Consider the following 14992-nt stretch of genomic DNA (forward strand, 5'->3'; position numbering starts at 1 on the left):
GTGTAATCATGTGTGTGTGTGTGCTACATAGTGCAGCGTGTGTCTATAAGCGTTCACAGGTCTGGTTGGCTTTCAGCCATTTTTGATCTGTTATTAGCTTGGAAATATGTAATTTAGTTATGTTCAATCAGCAGATGTCTAGTCATGTTGAGAAGTGAATCCATTGAGAATGTTGAATCCACTAATTGATGGATTGAATCAATTTTGTTCTTTCATATTCAGCTCTTATATAATAGTGAACAGTTGCTACTCTGCTCCTTCATCTCATAGCTTGCAGTCACGAGTCATTAAGTTGTGATTAGTTATGAAGGTGATACAGGCCCGGCGCTAGGGGCGGGCCTGACCGGGCCGGGCCCCCCCATTCAACAAACTGGCCCCCCCATTCAAAAAAAAAAAAAAAATTTTTTTTTTTTTGCTAAACGTTTTTCCGTTTTTCTGTTTTAAAGTTTAACATGGAATCTGGCTGTCATTAGGCATTGATTAACTGAATGCTATTGCTAACTGTTACTTTGAACATCCATTTGCAATGATTCTGGCTGGATATTAACTATTGTAAATTTGTCACAATGAATGCAATTTGTGCACAATGTGTAAATACACTTAATATTAATTGTTTAGGCCTAATTATTTGTAAAGTCACAACACATTAGAGATGTGTGTAGTTCTTCACAGATTTAGCCTCTTCATTTTGCTCTCAAATGCACCAGGTTGACGAATTTTACTTTAAAATGTACAAAATCTTCCGGGGGAGAATCCCCCCGGACCCCCCTTGGGTAGCTTGGCCCCCCCAAGCTAGTGGCAGGCCCCCTCTGTAACTTGGGTCTGGAGCCGGGCCTGAGGTGATAACTAGGAATTGCAGATTGAAACTGACAAACAGATCTATATCCACGGAGTTCATGGTTAAAGATGTGATGGCTTCACTAAATTGCACTATGGGTTATGACAGTGTAATATTTTCTCCTGCCAACAGTTATCCCCCTGTCATAATCACGTTGGCTGTCATATATTATTTTGATAAGAGATGTGGGTAGGACTATAAAATTGTAAGGTGGACTTCATTTAGACTGACAAATTGCACTGCTGTTCTCCTTTGATGTTCCTCTTTCACACACACACACACACACACACACACACACACACACACACACACACACGGTTGAACTGACTCAAACAAAAAGAAAAACACTAAGATGGAAATGGTTGATTTACACTCACACATTGGTGCAGTATGCTGATACAAACATGTCCACGAAAGGCAAAATACTAACTAATATTTAATGGCATACCAGACTACGAATCAAGAGAGTTAAACAATACATGTAATGCATCAAATACCACCTGGAAGATAGATTTAATATTTTATATTAGTATTATTGATATAGGCTAACATAACACTATGACATTTCAGATATGTTGTAAGAAAAAAGAAGAACAGCATTTACAGAATTAAATTAAACTTCCTGAAATTCCTCAGTTGAACTGGAATTGATTGACCCCAACCAAAGGAACCTATAATAAAATAAATGTAGTTCCTTGCCCCCAACCCAGGGCACAGGGCAGGTTGTACCGGGATGCACTGCGGTCTCTGACCAGTAGATGGAGCTGTTACAGCGCCGGTGGCTGAACGACGAGCAGCGGAGTAGGTGTGCTCTGGCGGGTTTGCACTGTGTCCATCGCAGTGACGTATTTCCTGGGGGTTGTGCGGACCACTCAGCGGTGTACCAGAGGGGTATCATGACTATTTATAACCAACAATTTTCTGTTATCATTTCTTCACACATTTCGCCGTATGTTTTGCCGTGCCGTCGCGCGCTGTAGCGCCGTCGAGTGAAACAACACGCCGGGTAGAACACCATGTAAAGGAAGCTGGTAAGTCGTTCCGTGTAAAGTTTCCTCGCTATATTTCTACTTGTTTGGGCTGCGAGGCGAGTTCTCCAGTTAGCTAAGCCCTGGATCCTCGGCCCTGGTGCCAGCGAGACCCCGACAGAGGGTCGCAGGATGTGCTATTGGTCCTGGTTGCTGTCAGTGTGTGTATAGAAGTGTAGTGTCTGTATCGGCTCGGAGGGGATCACACACACACACACGCCGAGGTGACGTCGACGGGGCGCCGCGTCCGTTTCTGTGGTTTCCTGCGGAGTGAGTGGGTGCTTCTCGTGCTGTGGTGAAAATGTGTGTTTAGTTGTGATCAGTCTGGTGGTCGGATCAGGACCATGACAGTTAGTAGAACCAGTGGGGAAATCGGGGGGTTGAAAATGTTCGGGAAGGGCTCGGCGAGAGAGGAGGAGATAACGCAGTGGGTCAGCCTGCTGTAGACGACTGTGTGAAGTAGCAGATAATAACGCGATACAGTTTCAGACATCTTGTCGGCATGATCATCCTTTTACCTCCTGACGTGAATCAGATCAGGAGGAAAGCCAGTGTCCAGCCTCGGGGGGCGATGCCAAACCAAACCAGTTGACTTCACGTGTGCGGTGATCATATGATCAGTAACGTTAGCCTATTCCCATCAGCTGGTTTATTGAAACGCCTTGAAGTAACTTTAGCCAACAAACAAAACAAAAGTGATTAGCGCCAGGCCTGAGCGTGAGAGGTTTCCCTTCCTCCTGTACTGTAGTTACTGCGGTCATCTCTGCTGGAGCAAACATTTAAGCCAGGCTACTGAGGGACTTTGTTTCCACAGAAAGTCCAACTCAGCTATGAGAAAATCCCGCTCTGGCCATCTTCATTATGCCTGTCATCATTCAGATTGTTAAACATGTGATTATCTATCTATCTATCTATCTATCTATCTATCTATCTATCTATCTATCTATCTATCTATCTATCTATATACATTTGGCAATGTGGGCTCTGTTCTCTGTTTCCATTTTTGTCCCACTGATGCCTTGAACGACTATCATGATCTACATTTTGATTTAGGTATGTTGTATTTTTCATTATAACGAACAGCTGGATTGATATGATTGTTTTCTTTTAAATGCACGTTTTGGTACATTTCCAGACTGATTTAAACTCCCACAGTTAAAGAGCAAAGTGTCACTGATGGTTAAGCTCTTCAGTCTCACAGTCGTTTTCTCTAGAAGTGTGTCTGCTCCGTCATGGGAGCTGAACACCCTGTCATCTCTCTCCAGTACTCTCTGAGTCTGTGGTATACTGTCTGTGGTATACTGTCTGGGGTATACTGTCTGTGGTACTGTCTGTGTCTGTGGTATAAATGTCTGTGGTACTACTGTCTGTGTCTGTGGTATACTGTACCCCCACAGTAATGCAGTATTGAGCTGCTGCTCATTATGGATAAACAACTAAAGATAGCTTATTGAGTCCACTGCATGCAGTTACATGTCATGCACCAAACCAAATGAAAACATGTCTCAGTTAGTCAAATGTTAAGTAACTAAGATTGAGAAAGAAATGACAAATATAATTGTAGCTGTCTGATGGAAAATGATTGATCTAAAGTGAGTTATGTGTGGAGCATTACATGATGTGAAGTTAGTATGTGTGGAGCACTAAATGACTTTTCTAAAGTGAGTATGTGTGGAGCACTAAATGACTTATCTAAAGTTAGTATGTGTGGAGCACTAAATGACTTATCTAAAGTTAGTATGTGTGGAGCACTAAATGACTTATCTAAAGTTAGTATGTGTGGAGCACTAAATGACTTATCTAAAGTGAGTATGTGTGGAGCACTAAATGACTTATCTAAAGTGAGTATGTGTGGAGCACTAAATGACTGATCTAAAGTTAGTATGTGTGGAGCACTAAAGGACTTATCTAAAGTGAGTATGTGTGGAGCACTAAAGGACTTATCTAAAGTGAGTATGTGTGGAGAACTAAATGACTGATCTAAAGTTAGTATGTGTGGAGCACTAAAGGACTTATCTAAAGTGAGTATGTGTGGAGCCCTAAAGGACTTATCTAAAGTGAGTATGTGTGGAGAACTAAATGACTTATCTAAAGTGAGTATGTGTGGAGCACTAAATGACTTATCTAAAGTGAGTATGTGTGGAGCACTAAATGACTTATCTAAAGTTAGTATGTGTGGAGCAGGAGCACTACATGACTTATCTAAAGTGAGTATGTGTGGAGCACTAAATGACTTATCTAAAGTGAGTATGTGTGGAGCACTAAATTACTTATCTAAAGTTAGTATGTGTGGAGCACTAAAGGACTTATCTAAAGTGAGTATGTGTGGAGCACTAAAGGACTTATCTAAAGTGAGTATGTGTGTAGAACTAAATGACTTATCTAAAGTGAGTATGTGTGGAGCACTAAATTACTTATCTAAAGTGAGTATGTGTGGAGCACTAAATGACTTATCTAAAGTGAGTATGTGTGGAGCACTAAATGACTTATCTAAAGTGAGTATGTGTGGAGCACTAAATGACTGATCTAAAGTTAGTATGTGTGGAGCACTAAATGACTGATCTAAAGTGAGTATGTGTGGAGCACTAAATGACTTATCTAAAGTGAGTATGTGTGGAGCACTAAATGACTTATCTAAAGTGAGTATGTGTGGAGCACTAAATGACTTATCTAAAGTGAGTATGTGTGGAGCACTAAATGACTTATCTAAAGTGAGTATGTGTGGAGCACTAAATGACTTATCTAAAGTGAGTATGTGTGGAGCACTAAATGACTTATCTAAAGTGAGTATGTGTGGAGCACTAAATGACTTATCTAAAGTGAGTATGTGTGGAGCACTAAATCACATATCTAAAGTGAGTATGTGTGGAGCACTAAATGACTTATCTAAAGTGAGTATGTGTGGAGCACTAAATGACTGATCTAAAGTTAGTATGTGTGGAGAACTAAATGACTTATCTAAAGTTAGTATGTGTGGAGCACTAAATTACATATCTAAAGTGAGTATGTGTGGAGCACTAAATTACTTATCTAAAGTGAGTATGTGTGGAGCACTAAATGACTTATCTAAAGTGAGTATGTGTGGAGCACTAAATGACTTATCTAAAGTGAGTATGTGTGGAGCACTAAATGACTTATCTAAAGTGAGTATGTGTGGAGCACTAAATGACTTATCTAAAGTGAGTATGTGTGGAGCACTAAATGACTTATCTAAAGTTAGTATGTGTGGAGCACTAAATGACTTATCTAAAGTGAGTATGTGTGGAGCACTAAAGGACTTATCTAAAGTGAGTATGTGTGGAGCACTAAAGGACTTATCTAAAGTGAGTATGTGTGGAGCACTAAATGACTTATCTAAAGTTAGTATGTGTGGAGCACTAAATTACTTATCTAAAGTTAGTATGTGTGGAGCACTAAATGACTTATCTAAAGTGAGTATGTGTGGAGCACTAAATGACTTATCTAAAGTTAGTATGTGTGGAGCACTAAATGACTTATCTAAAGTGAGTATGTGTGGAGCACTAAATGACTTATCTAAAGTGAGTATGTGTGGAGCACTAAATGACTTATCTAAAGTGAGTATGTGTGGAGCACTAAATGACTTATCTAAAGTGAGTATGTGTGGAGCACTAAATGACTTATCTAAAGTGAGTATGTGTGGAGCACTAAATGACTTATCTAAAGTGAGTATGTGTGGAGCACTAAATGACTTATCTAAAGTTAGTATGTGTGGAGCAGGAGCACTACATGACTTATCTAAAGTGAGTATGTGTGGAGCACTAAATGACTTATCTAAAGTGAGTATGTGTGGAGCACTAAATGACTTATCTAAAGTGAGTATGTGTGGAGCACTAAATGACTTATCTAAAGTGAGTATGTGTGGAGCAGGAGCACTACATGACTTATCTAAAGTTAGTATGTGTGGAGCAGGAGCACTACATGACTTATCTAAAGTGAGTATGTGTGGAGCAGGAGCACTAAATGACTTATCTAAAGTGAGTATGTGTGGAGCACTACATGACTTATCTAAAGTGAGTATGTGTGGAGCACTAAATGACTTATCTAAAGTGAGTATGTGTGGAGCACTAAATGACTTATCTAAAGTGAGTACCGTATGTGTGGAGCAGGAGCACTACATGACTTATCTAAAGTTAGTATGTGTGGAGCAGGAGCACTACATGACTTATCTAAAGTGAGTATGTGTGGAGCAGGAGCACTAAATGACTTATCTAAAGTGAGTATGTGTGGAGCAGGAGCACTAAATGACGTGGGCTTTGTAGCTAAAAGTATGAAGAAGTATTTCGAGGACAAAGCTTGGCAGAAGAAAACGCAGCAGAAGTATGAGGAAGAACAGAAGTGTTGCTGCCTGGAAAAAAACACACTAATTAACTGACAGTCAACCTATTAAAGCTTCAAATGGGGTTGACAATCTAAAATGCCTTTAAGAATTCATTATTATTCATGAGAAAAGAGTCTTGCGTGAAAAGTTAAAGTCAGTCAAAAACATTTTCTATCAATAAGGTCCTTGAGAAGAAATCTTTGACGGACAGGACGGGTAAAGTGCTGAAGCTTGAACTCTTTTCTCTGCACTATTCAGCAGCCTGGTGGATGTTGCACGGTGCCACAATCGAAAGGCTTTCATATTATAGGCTGCTATACTGTAGATAGGCTATCATCTCATCCTTTTTAAAACCGATTTAGGCCTTGGCCTTCTGCAAATAAGATTACTTAGCTGTTTTTGTCAGTCAAATGATTTTTTGTTTGCCCAAGGGTAGGCAGCAACCACACTTCTGTTTGAATACATATTTTATGGTAACTCCCCCCCAAAACAACAACAACAACAACATCATAATGTAATATTATAGACATTTGCAGCTCATTAATCATTGGAGTCTAATATCTTAATTGCACATAAAGGGCAGAAACCGGACAGATAGTCACACATTGCAGTTTCACATCCAACATCACAGCACATAACTCAAATCTGACAGTAAACAAAGCACACATAATAATAATGATAATAATAATGATGATGATGATAATAATAATAATTATAATAATAGTTGATGTAAAAACACAAAAACAATCAAATTAAAAGCATGGTTGGTCAGAGTCGGTACAGAAAGTGCATCTGTTTGAATCTTGCAGCCTTTTGAAAGATAAAAAGCCATGGCCTATGTAAGCTTCAGATGCTGCAGTACTTGCATTTATAAATAGTCATGAAGGGTGATATTGTGGTAATGATTCAATAGTAGTAAGCCATTATAGTCTGAGAGTACAATCTATATTAAGCCATTATAGTCGGAGTACAATCTATATTCAGGAGTTAAGGCTTTTACAGATAATAAGCTGGACGCCTCCTGGCTCCTGTAAATCTGAGCGTCAGTAACATGTCCCTCTTGCTGTGGGAAGTGGGAACAGACAGGCAACAAACAGGCAGCTCCCTCTTTGATTAGACAGACGTCTCACCCCAGGCAGCCAGGGGGGCGCTGCTTGTCCCACCAAGAATATATATATAACCTGCATATGACCTGGTATCAACAGCCACTTCCAAAAGTAACATACATGATCAATGGTTTTACTTGTTCAAACCAAACAGTACAGATATATTTAGAAACAGGAGAGATCGCATAACATTTAACTCGGACTAAAACAGGTTTAAAGAAAATATTTTTCTAATGTGTTGTTTTTTTAAGTTTTTGGTCCGAGTGAAATGTTCTATGGTCTCTCCCGATTCTAAATATGCCTGAACCGTTTGGTTTGACCAGGTAAAACCCTTTTTATACGCATTTTACGAAATGTCAATGGGGAAATAAATTGCGGAAGAAAATCTCTTGGTACAGTGCTGAAGCAGGAAGTGACGTTCACTTTGCCTCTTTATTCAGTCAACAATTACATAGCTCAAACTTATAGCAAAGTGCATTCATTCATTCAGTACCGTCATTCCATCAGTTTGCCACCCAGGCTGCCTGTCATTTATTTCACTAAAGTTGTCCCTGCACTGACAATCCTTGTCCTACCCAGAAGATATGGTTTCCATGTGTGGCACTAAGTCTGCAGCTTGCGGGACCTGGCAATAATTACTAGACATTCAAATGTGAGCAAAGGGTCATATGGGCTTAATGCTTTTTTTGTTTTGTTTATTTGATTTCAGCAAAATGGGAATAAACTATGATGAGGTGTAAAGCATTTCCCGTTCAGACTTTTTGATGAGTTCCTGTAATGCCTCACATACTTCAGATTTAATGATCCTCTGCTAATGTTAATTTGACGTAGGTTTTCTATTGTAACCTCTATTATCGCAGTCTGACATATGGTCTCATTTACTGTGGCAACAGTAAAAAAAAACCCCAGGCACGGTTAGATAGTTGCCTTCTCCTTTGTCTTTTGCGAGCAGTAAAGAGTCGCTGGGCTTGTGTTGTTCCACGGTGTGTGGTTTTCACATTGACGTTGAAGCGAGCTGAGTGGTTGAGCGCTTCGAATGAGGTCACAGGCGTGTGTGTGCACTTTGAGCCATGCGTGTGTGGAAGTTAAACAGAGGCTTGGGAAGGTGTATTACATGTCGCATCTGCTTCATTTTGCATCAGAGTCAAATCTGCTCTCAGGAGAAAGGGTGAGTGAGGTATCTAATCTTACTATCGGATTTGTTGGCATTTGGTTTTGGTATTGGTATTTTCTTTTTGTGTTTTTCAGTAGCTATTCTGACTTTTAGAAATGTCAGACTAACTGGATAAATATGATGAATGTTGGCTTAACTAACTTTTGAGCCTCTCAAAAAACAAGTCTATTTCAGACCGGCAATAATATTGTTTGATTGTTTTCATTCTCATTGTGAATTGAGCAGATGATGCGAAGGTGAAGATAGAACTTATGTTTGCTGCATTTCTTTGTCTCTTGTTTGTTTGTTTTTGTTGATGTGTTTGTGTTTATAGGCTTACTTAGCTGAAGGAATATTAAAAAGAATATTAAAAGAGTTGAAGGTTTTGAAGTTTCTCAATTCCCCGCTTGGTTGTTACTTGTTATAGTGCTATGGTGTTTACTTATGATAATTGTCTCTGACATGAAGCCAGCTAACGTTCTCCAGATGTTTACAAAAATGAAGTTACCACCAAACCAGGTTAAAAAGAAAGCAAAAATGGAACACATGGCCCCCACATGAGACCATCATAGAAGAGATGTACTAATGCAAGATCATCACTAGGCCGTTGGGCTGCCTGCATTTCACAACAGATGGCGTTTAATTAGGACACCACGCTTGTGAATGATGGCTCGAACCACTAATTGGCTTTCGTATGTCCAAACTGTTTGTTTCTCATTCCCAGGTGCGTTCTCAGCCTTTTCTCTGCAACAGACACTGTCATCACTATGCTGCTATGTGACAAAAGTCATTGTTCCTTCTCTATCGTTTAATTCAGTTATCCAGTTAATTCCATTTACAGGTGAAAAGTCTTTATATTTGCTATACTTTCACATGCCATAAATTCCTAGGTATTTATTAAGGAGGTTCAGGGTAGTAGGCCCGTGTGTTAATTAATAATGTCGTTATTGACTTGACGAAGGCTACCAAACGTCTATCAAATCTTAAATCCTTTTGCATCTCGAGCCAGAGTGTGCGGTTTCCCATCTTTTTATTTTATTTAATAATGTTGTTATTGATACAATGCATTGAATGCAACAGTGTCTGTACACAGGAGAGGGCAGTTGTGCATGAATATTGGAAACACCTGTGGTGGTGTTGAGTGTGTAAAAACCGTTGCTAAATAAGTCAGTTAGAATGGTAAAAATAAATAAATAAAATGGTTTGTGCTTGGGTTGTGCTCTACACAGGCAATACTGTGAAATCTGCTGATCCTGGAGCAGTTTGCCTTGACAGCTCGCAACCAGACGGATCTGGAGGCTTGCTGCTGCTAATTTGACAGTGAAATTACCTGTTGGTTCACAAAATCCATCTGGCCCAGCATTGTTTCGCCTGGAAAATCTGTACAAATTACACTGATCACACTTTGATCTTTACAGCTGCTTTAAAAAAAATACTAGCGGTATTTTACTCGGCTAACATTCTTATCAGTTCCACACATGCGTCTATCGCAAACAGTGTTTAAATATTGCTATAAATTGGCAATTACAAACAGTTTGTTTGATATGTACATAAGCCAGTTTTCTGCCCCGGGGCTAAACAAACAACTTGATATTTTGTGACAACAGATAGGCAGCATGTAATAGGAATTAAGGGGACTAGTCTTGCTTGCTTCACAACAAACTCTCCTCTCAAAGTCCTTGTCAACAAACAGACCAGCCAATATTTTATTTGTTTTTATGACTTACAAATGTTGCCCTTCCTTCTTGCACTTTTGAAGGAAATTAACATATAAAACTGCTGCTTGCCTTGCAGCCAATCCAGATTTAAATGAAGCAGTCTTTTGCTGGCAGTTAGTTACTTTCCCATTCAGAAGAACTTTTACTTTCTGTCCTGACTTTCAACATAAAACCGTAACCTTGGCTGTTGTTGGCAATTTGGTTCACGTACAGCTGCAGACGTGCCTTTGTCAAAATTCTTATTAAGTACAATTTTGATAATTGGCCTTAAATTGAAAGAACACTTTTTACAGTTTGAGCTGCAGTTTAGGTCGGAATGCAGCACAATGACATGGTGTCAATGGCGTGTCTGGTCCACAGGACGGTCGTCCTGTAGACAGACTATAAGGAGGCCCATTGTGCCTGAACAATGGTAGGAGAAGCCCTTTTCCACACAGACTGGAGAAACAAAAGGTGACAGGCAGCACATCGTAAGCAGAATATGAGCTTTATATATGAACACGTTGCCCGGCACATTCATTCATCCTGTTAACTGCTGCAGCACGTCTGTTTCAGTCTAACAGATCGTTCCTCCTCTGTAACAAGTCAAGTGACTTTTGTGCCCCAGACTGTCTGCTCTCTCCTTCTCTACAACCACTCACTCACCACTACTGCCTCAAGCCCCCCCGCCACACACACACACACACACACACACACACACACACACACACACACACACACACACAACCACTCACCACTACTGCCTCACGCCCCCCCGCCACACACACACACACACACACACACACACACACACACAACCACTCACCACTACTGCCTCACGCCCCCCCGCCACACACACTCACCACTACTGCCTCCAGCCCCCCCGCCACACACACACACACACACACACACACACACACACACAACCACTCACCACTACTGCATCAAGCCCCCCCGCCACACACACACACACACACACACACACAACCACTCACCACTACTGCATCAAGCCCCCCCGCCACACACACACACACACACACACACAACCACTCACCACTACTGCCTCAAGCCCCCCCCCCCGCCACACACACACACACACACACACACACACGAGCCGCGGTAAAACAGCTCTGCGCCTGCTGCTGTCCCGTCGTTTCCTACGGGCAGAGAGCTGCCTTTTACTGCCTCCTTAAAGCTCCGCCCACATTGGCTATTACCACTTTCAGACCCAACGACCAGGGTTAAATTGACCCATGTTCAACCCTTCTTTTGTCAATTCACACCAAGCCAGTCAACACAGGTTCATCCCTGGTCGTGACAATTCACAATGTACCCGGGTCACAACCTGGCAGAGATGCATAACAATTAGCATAGGCTATTAGCATAACAAATAGCAACCTGGTGCGGGTGGTGCCATTCACACTGAAATTAACCCTTGTCCGACCCTGGTACACCAACCCGGGTCAAGCAACCCAGGCGAACCCGTTCATAGCCAAAATCAACCTGGGAATAATCCTGCTTGAACCCTTGGTGTAAACGGGGTATAATTCACCTTGTAGTGTTGGATGAGGTTTTAGGATCATGTTTGAGTTCGTTTACTATGATTCACTTTACATTATTAGTAATAATGTAAAGTGAATTATAGACACTACATTAAGGTGCTAATAATTTATTACCCACCATTTTTAAAGCATTACTTTTTGGGGGGGATATGTTTCCCTCCCTTCCATGCAGCCGTTCATTTCCACTGTTTTCACTTTTCATATGATATGAAAATCAACTTACAGAGACTTCAAAGTTGCTTGAGATGGGTAATCCATCAAAGTGACTTTATCGCTGCGTCAGACCTGCCAACCTGCACACATTGCTCATAGCAGGCACGCATTTTGGCATCAAAGTACGCTGGTACGTTTTGTTAGTTAAAACTACGCAAAAAGGCGTTGACGCGTGTGAATTCAATTGTGTGTGTGTGTGTGTGTGTGTGTGCGTTAGTATCCGAGCATGTTGTGAAATCTACTTTTTTCACGTGGTCAGACCCTCCTTGGCTACTGCGAGACTAGCGATAAGTGTGATCATTTAGTCTAATGCGCGCATTGACAGGAAAAGCCATGTGTCTTCTGGTGTGTTCACATGCTGGTGGGGAGCTCCGACATACTGTATGGGACTTCAAAGTCAGCTGCCAAACTTTCACGTCCTATTTGGTGAGAAAATCAAACCCAGAAGACTTGGACTTGGACTTCTTCTTGATTTCAAATGTATTGTACGGCTAACTAACTGTTATGGAATACAGCAACTATGAAGAACCCCCCCCCCCCCCCCCCCCCATTTATCTGCATGGATTCCTCTTCCTTGGAATTGTTTTCCATGCAGACACCCACACAGCTGACTCTGCCAGAAAAAAAACTTAGTAGTTCCTGAAGTGTCTGTCTGTCTGTGTCTGTCTGTCTGTCTGTCTGTCTGTCTGTCTGTCTATCTATCTATCTATCTATCTATCTATCTGTCTGTCTGCCTGTCTGTCTGTCTGTCTGTCTGTCTGTCTGTCTGTCTATCTATCTATCTATCTATCTATCTGTCTGTCTGCCTGTCTGTCTGTCTGTCTGTCTATGTGTTGTTTTTTACAAACTAAATTGAAACATCCATGAGGTCTAAACCTGGGCATGAATGTTAGCTGGAGCACAAGACATTTTGGTTGGTTGTTTTATCACCTGGATATTTGAATAAGAAATACGTTAAAAATAGGGAAATTGGCGAAATATAAAATGTGAAAGCATGGCATGCTTTTTTAAAATGGCCAGTAGTGACGTGACACTAAGTATGCATGCAGTGTAGTGAACCAGCTAAAACATGCAGAAATACCAGTATGGTTGTCCTACGACTCACCGTGCAACCACCCTCCCTGGGGCGTAGTCTAGCTTTCCAACCCCACTTCTCCCCCGCTGCCAACTCAGGTTCTTGTATATAAGTATCTTATTTTCAAATGCGTCATGGACATCAACAGAGTCACTGTAAACTCTCAGATATGCAAGGCGATGTGCCTCTGACCACAACACCACGTCTGGCCTGGAGGTAGTGTTCACTGCTTCCTCTGGGATTATCAGATGTCTCCCCCAGTTTACTGTCTGTCCTTAGCTGGCCCCAAAATGCCTCGCTCCTACTCTATTCTCCCTCCTAGTCTATTCTCCCTCCTAGTCTATTCTCACTCCTAGTTTATTCTCACTCCTAGTCTATTCTCCCTCCTAGTCTATTCTCCCTCCTAGTCTATTCTGCCTCCTACTCTATTCTCACTCCTAGTCTATTCTCCCTCCTAGTCTATTCTCACTCCTAGTCTATTCTCCCTCCTAGTCTATTCTCCCTCATAGTCTATTCTGCCTCCTACTCTATTCTCACTCCTAGTCTATTCTCCCTCCTAGTCTATTCTCCCTCCTAGTCTATTCTCCCTCCTACTCTATTCTCCCTCCTAGTCTATTCTCCCTCCTAGTCTATTCTCCCTCCTAGTCTATTCTCCCTCTTAGTCTATTCTCGCTCCTAGTCTATTCTCACTCCTACTCTATTCTCACTCCTACTCTATTCTCCCTCCTACTCTGTTCTCACTCCTACTCTGTTCTCACTCCTAGTCTATTCTCACTCCTAGTCTATTCTCCCTCATGGACGAAACGGACATCTCTGTAACTGTTGCCTCTGCCTTGGATCTGCTACCTGCTGTGTGGGCTTTGGGATGCACCTAGTGAGACACCTTGACTGAAGAGATTTCAGTTGCTCTACCTGAATATAAGGGACAGGAAGACTCCTCACCCACCCACTGACTGAGATGTTGCTGATAGTGCATCATATGTTGCCTCTACCTATAGAAATGAATGTACTTTGGTTTGCCTCCACACCGCACACAGCTCCCTCAAGCCGAGTCTCGTTCTCGTCTTCTCCCACATCCAGAGTTGAGTTTACCACTGAGATCACAGAGCAAGAGCAAGAACACAATCTCAGAAAAGGGCTAATGGTTCTTTGTTGGGCTTGATTTGAATGGTTTCCACATGAATATTGACATGTTAGTGATATAAATCCCCCCCCTTTTGTGATGCACTTTTTATGGTCACGTTGAGTCACGGGGGCTGAATCGACTGTGGCTGACGTACAGCTGCGAGGTAGAGCTTCTCAGACTTTGAAGAATTGTTTCTCCGTTGCCTTGCTGAGCTCTGGTGCAGATCCGTGATCTCATTTATTTCAATTGCTTTCTTCCCTTGCTCCTCTCCTGGTCTTGTCCCCTGTCCTTCCCTTCAGGCCAGCGTGTGCTGAGACTGTCCCCGTCGTTGTCTCTGCGCACCCCTGCATGCACCGGCCTGTCCCAGAGACCAGAGACCGTGCTGCACTAGGAGGAGGAGCCATGGCTTGTGGCCCCCCGTCGCCCCCTGTAGGCCCTAGGCTGAGGCTGCGGCCGCTGGAGTTGCTGCTCGCACCTCTGTTGGTCTTGCTGGTCTGTGGGCTGGGAACGACACAGGGTCAGAAGGTCTACACCAACACGTGGGCTGTCCACATACCTGGAGGTCAGGAGGAAGCTGACCGGATCGCCAGTAGACACGGTTTCATCATCCATGGACATGTAAGTAGCTTGCCACAGCTTTGCTTCTTCATTCAGTCTTTGTCCAGTGGTGTTTGGAATCACTGAGGAAGTCCAAGTGCTGAAGCACTTCTGACTTGTTTCTAAGGGCTGTTGTTTGTGGAAATAACATAAACTATCTTTTTTTAGGGTGGATATATGGGACACCAGCTTACTGAAAAGTGTTACACTCATTCATAACACCGTATAGTTCATTATTATGTTTGGTTACATTTTTAT

The 14992-nt window shown here is 41.9% G+C and overlaps 1 protein-coding gene across 2 annotated transcripts in view; it reads left to right on the forward strand.

Annotated features, from left to right (window-relative positions):
- The first annotated feature begins 1792 nt into the window (after nucleotides 1-1792).
- furina (furin (paired basic amino acid cleaving enzyme) a) overlaps nucleotides 1793-14992 on the forward strand; it is a 118066-nt gene continuing 104866 nt past the window's right edge. The window contains exons 1-2 of one of the 2 annotated variants that reach the window (XM_083651121.1): nucleotides 1793-1869; nucleotides 14437-14755. In XM_083651121.1, the coding sequence (XP_083507247.1) occupies nucleotides 14486-14755 (270 nt within the window). In that variant the 5' untranslated portion in view covers nucleotides 1793-1869; nucleotides 14437-14485. Of the gene's footprint in view, nucleotides 1870-8417; nucleotides 8480-14436; nucleotides 14756-14992 lie in introns of those variants that run through there. The other variant, XM_083651122.1, reaches the window with a different exon arrangement.

Source organism: Poromitra crassiceps (genome assembly GCF_964638095.1).
Source record: "Poromitra crassiceps genome assembly, chromosome: 14".
NCBI classification, from domain to species: Eukaryota; Metazoa; Chordata; class Actinopteri; order Beryciformes; family Melamphaidae; genus Poromitra; species Poromitra crassiceps.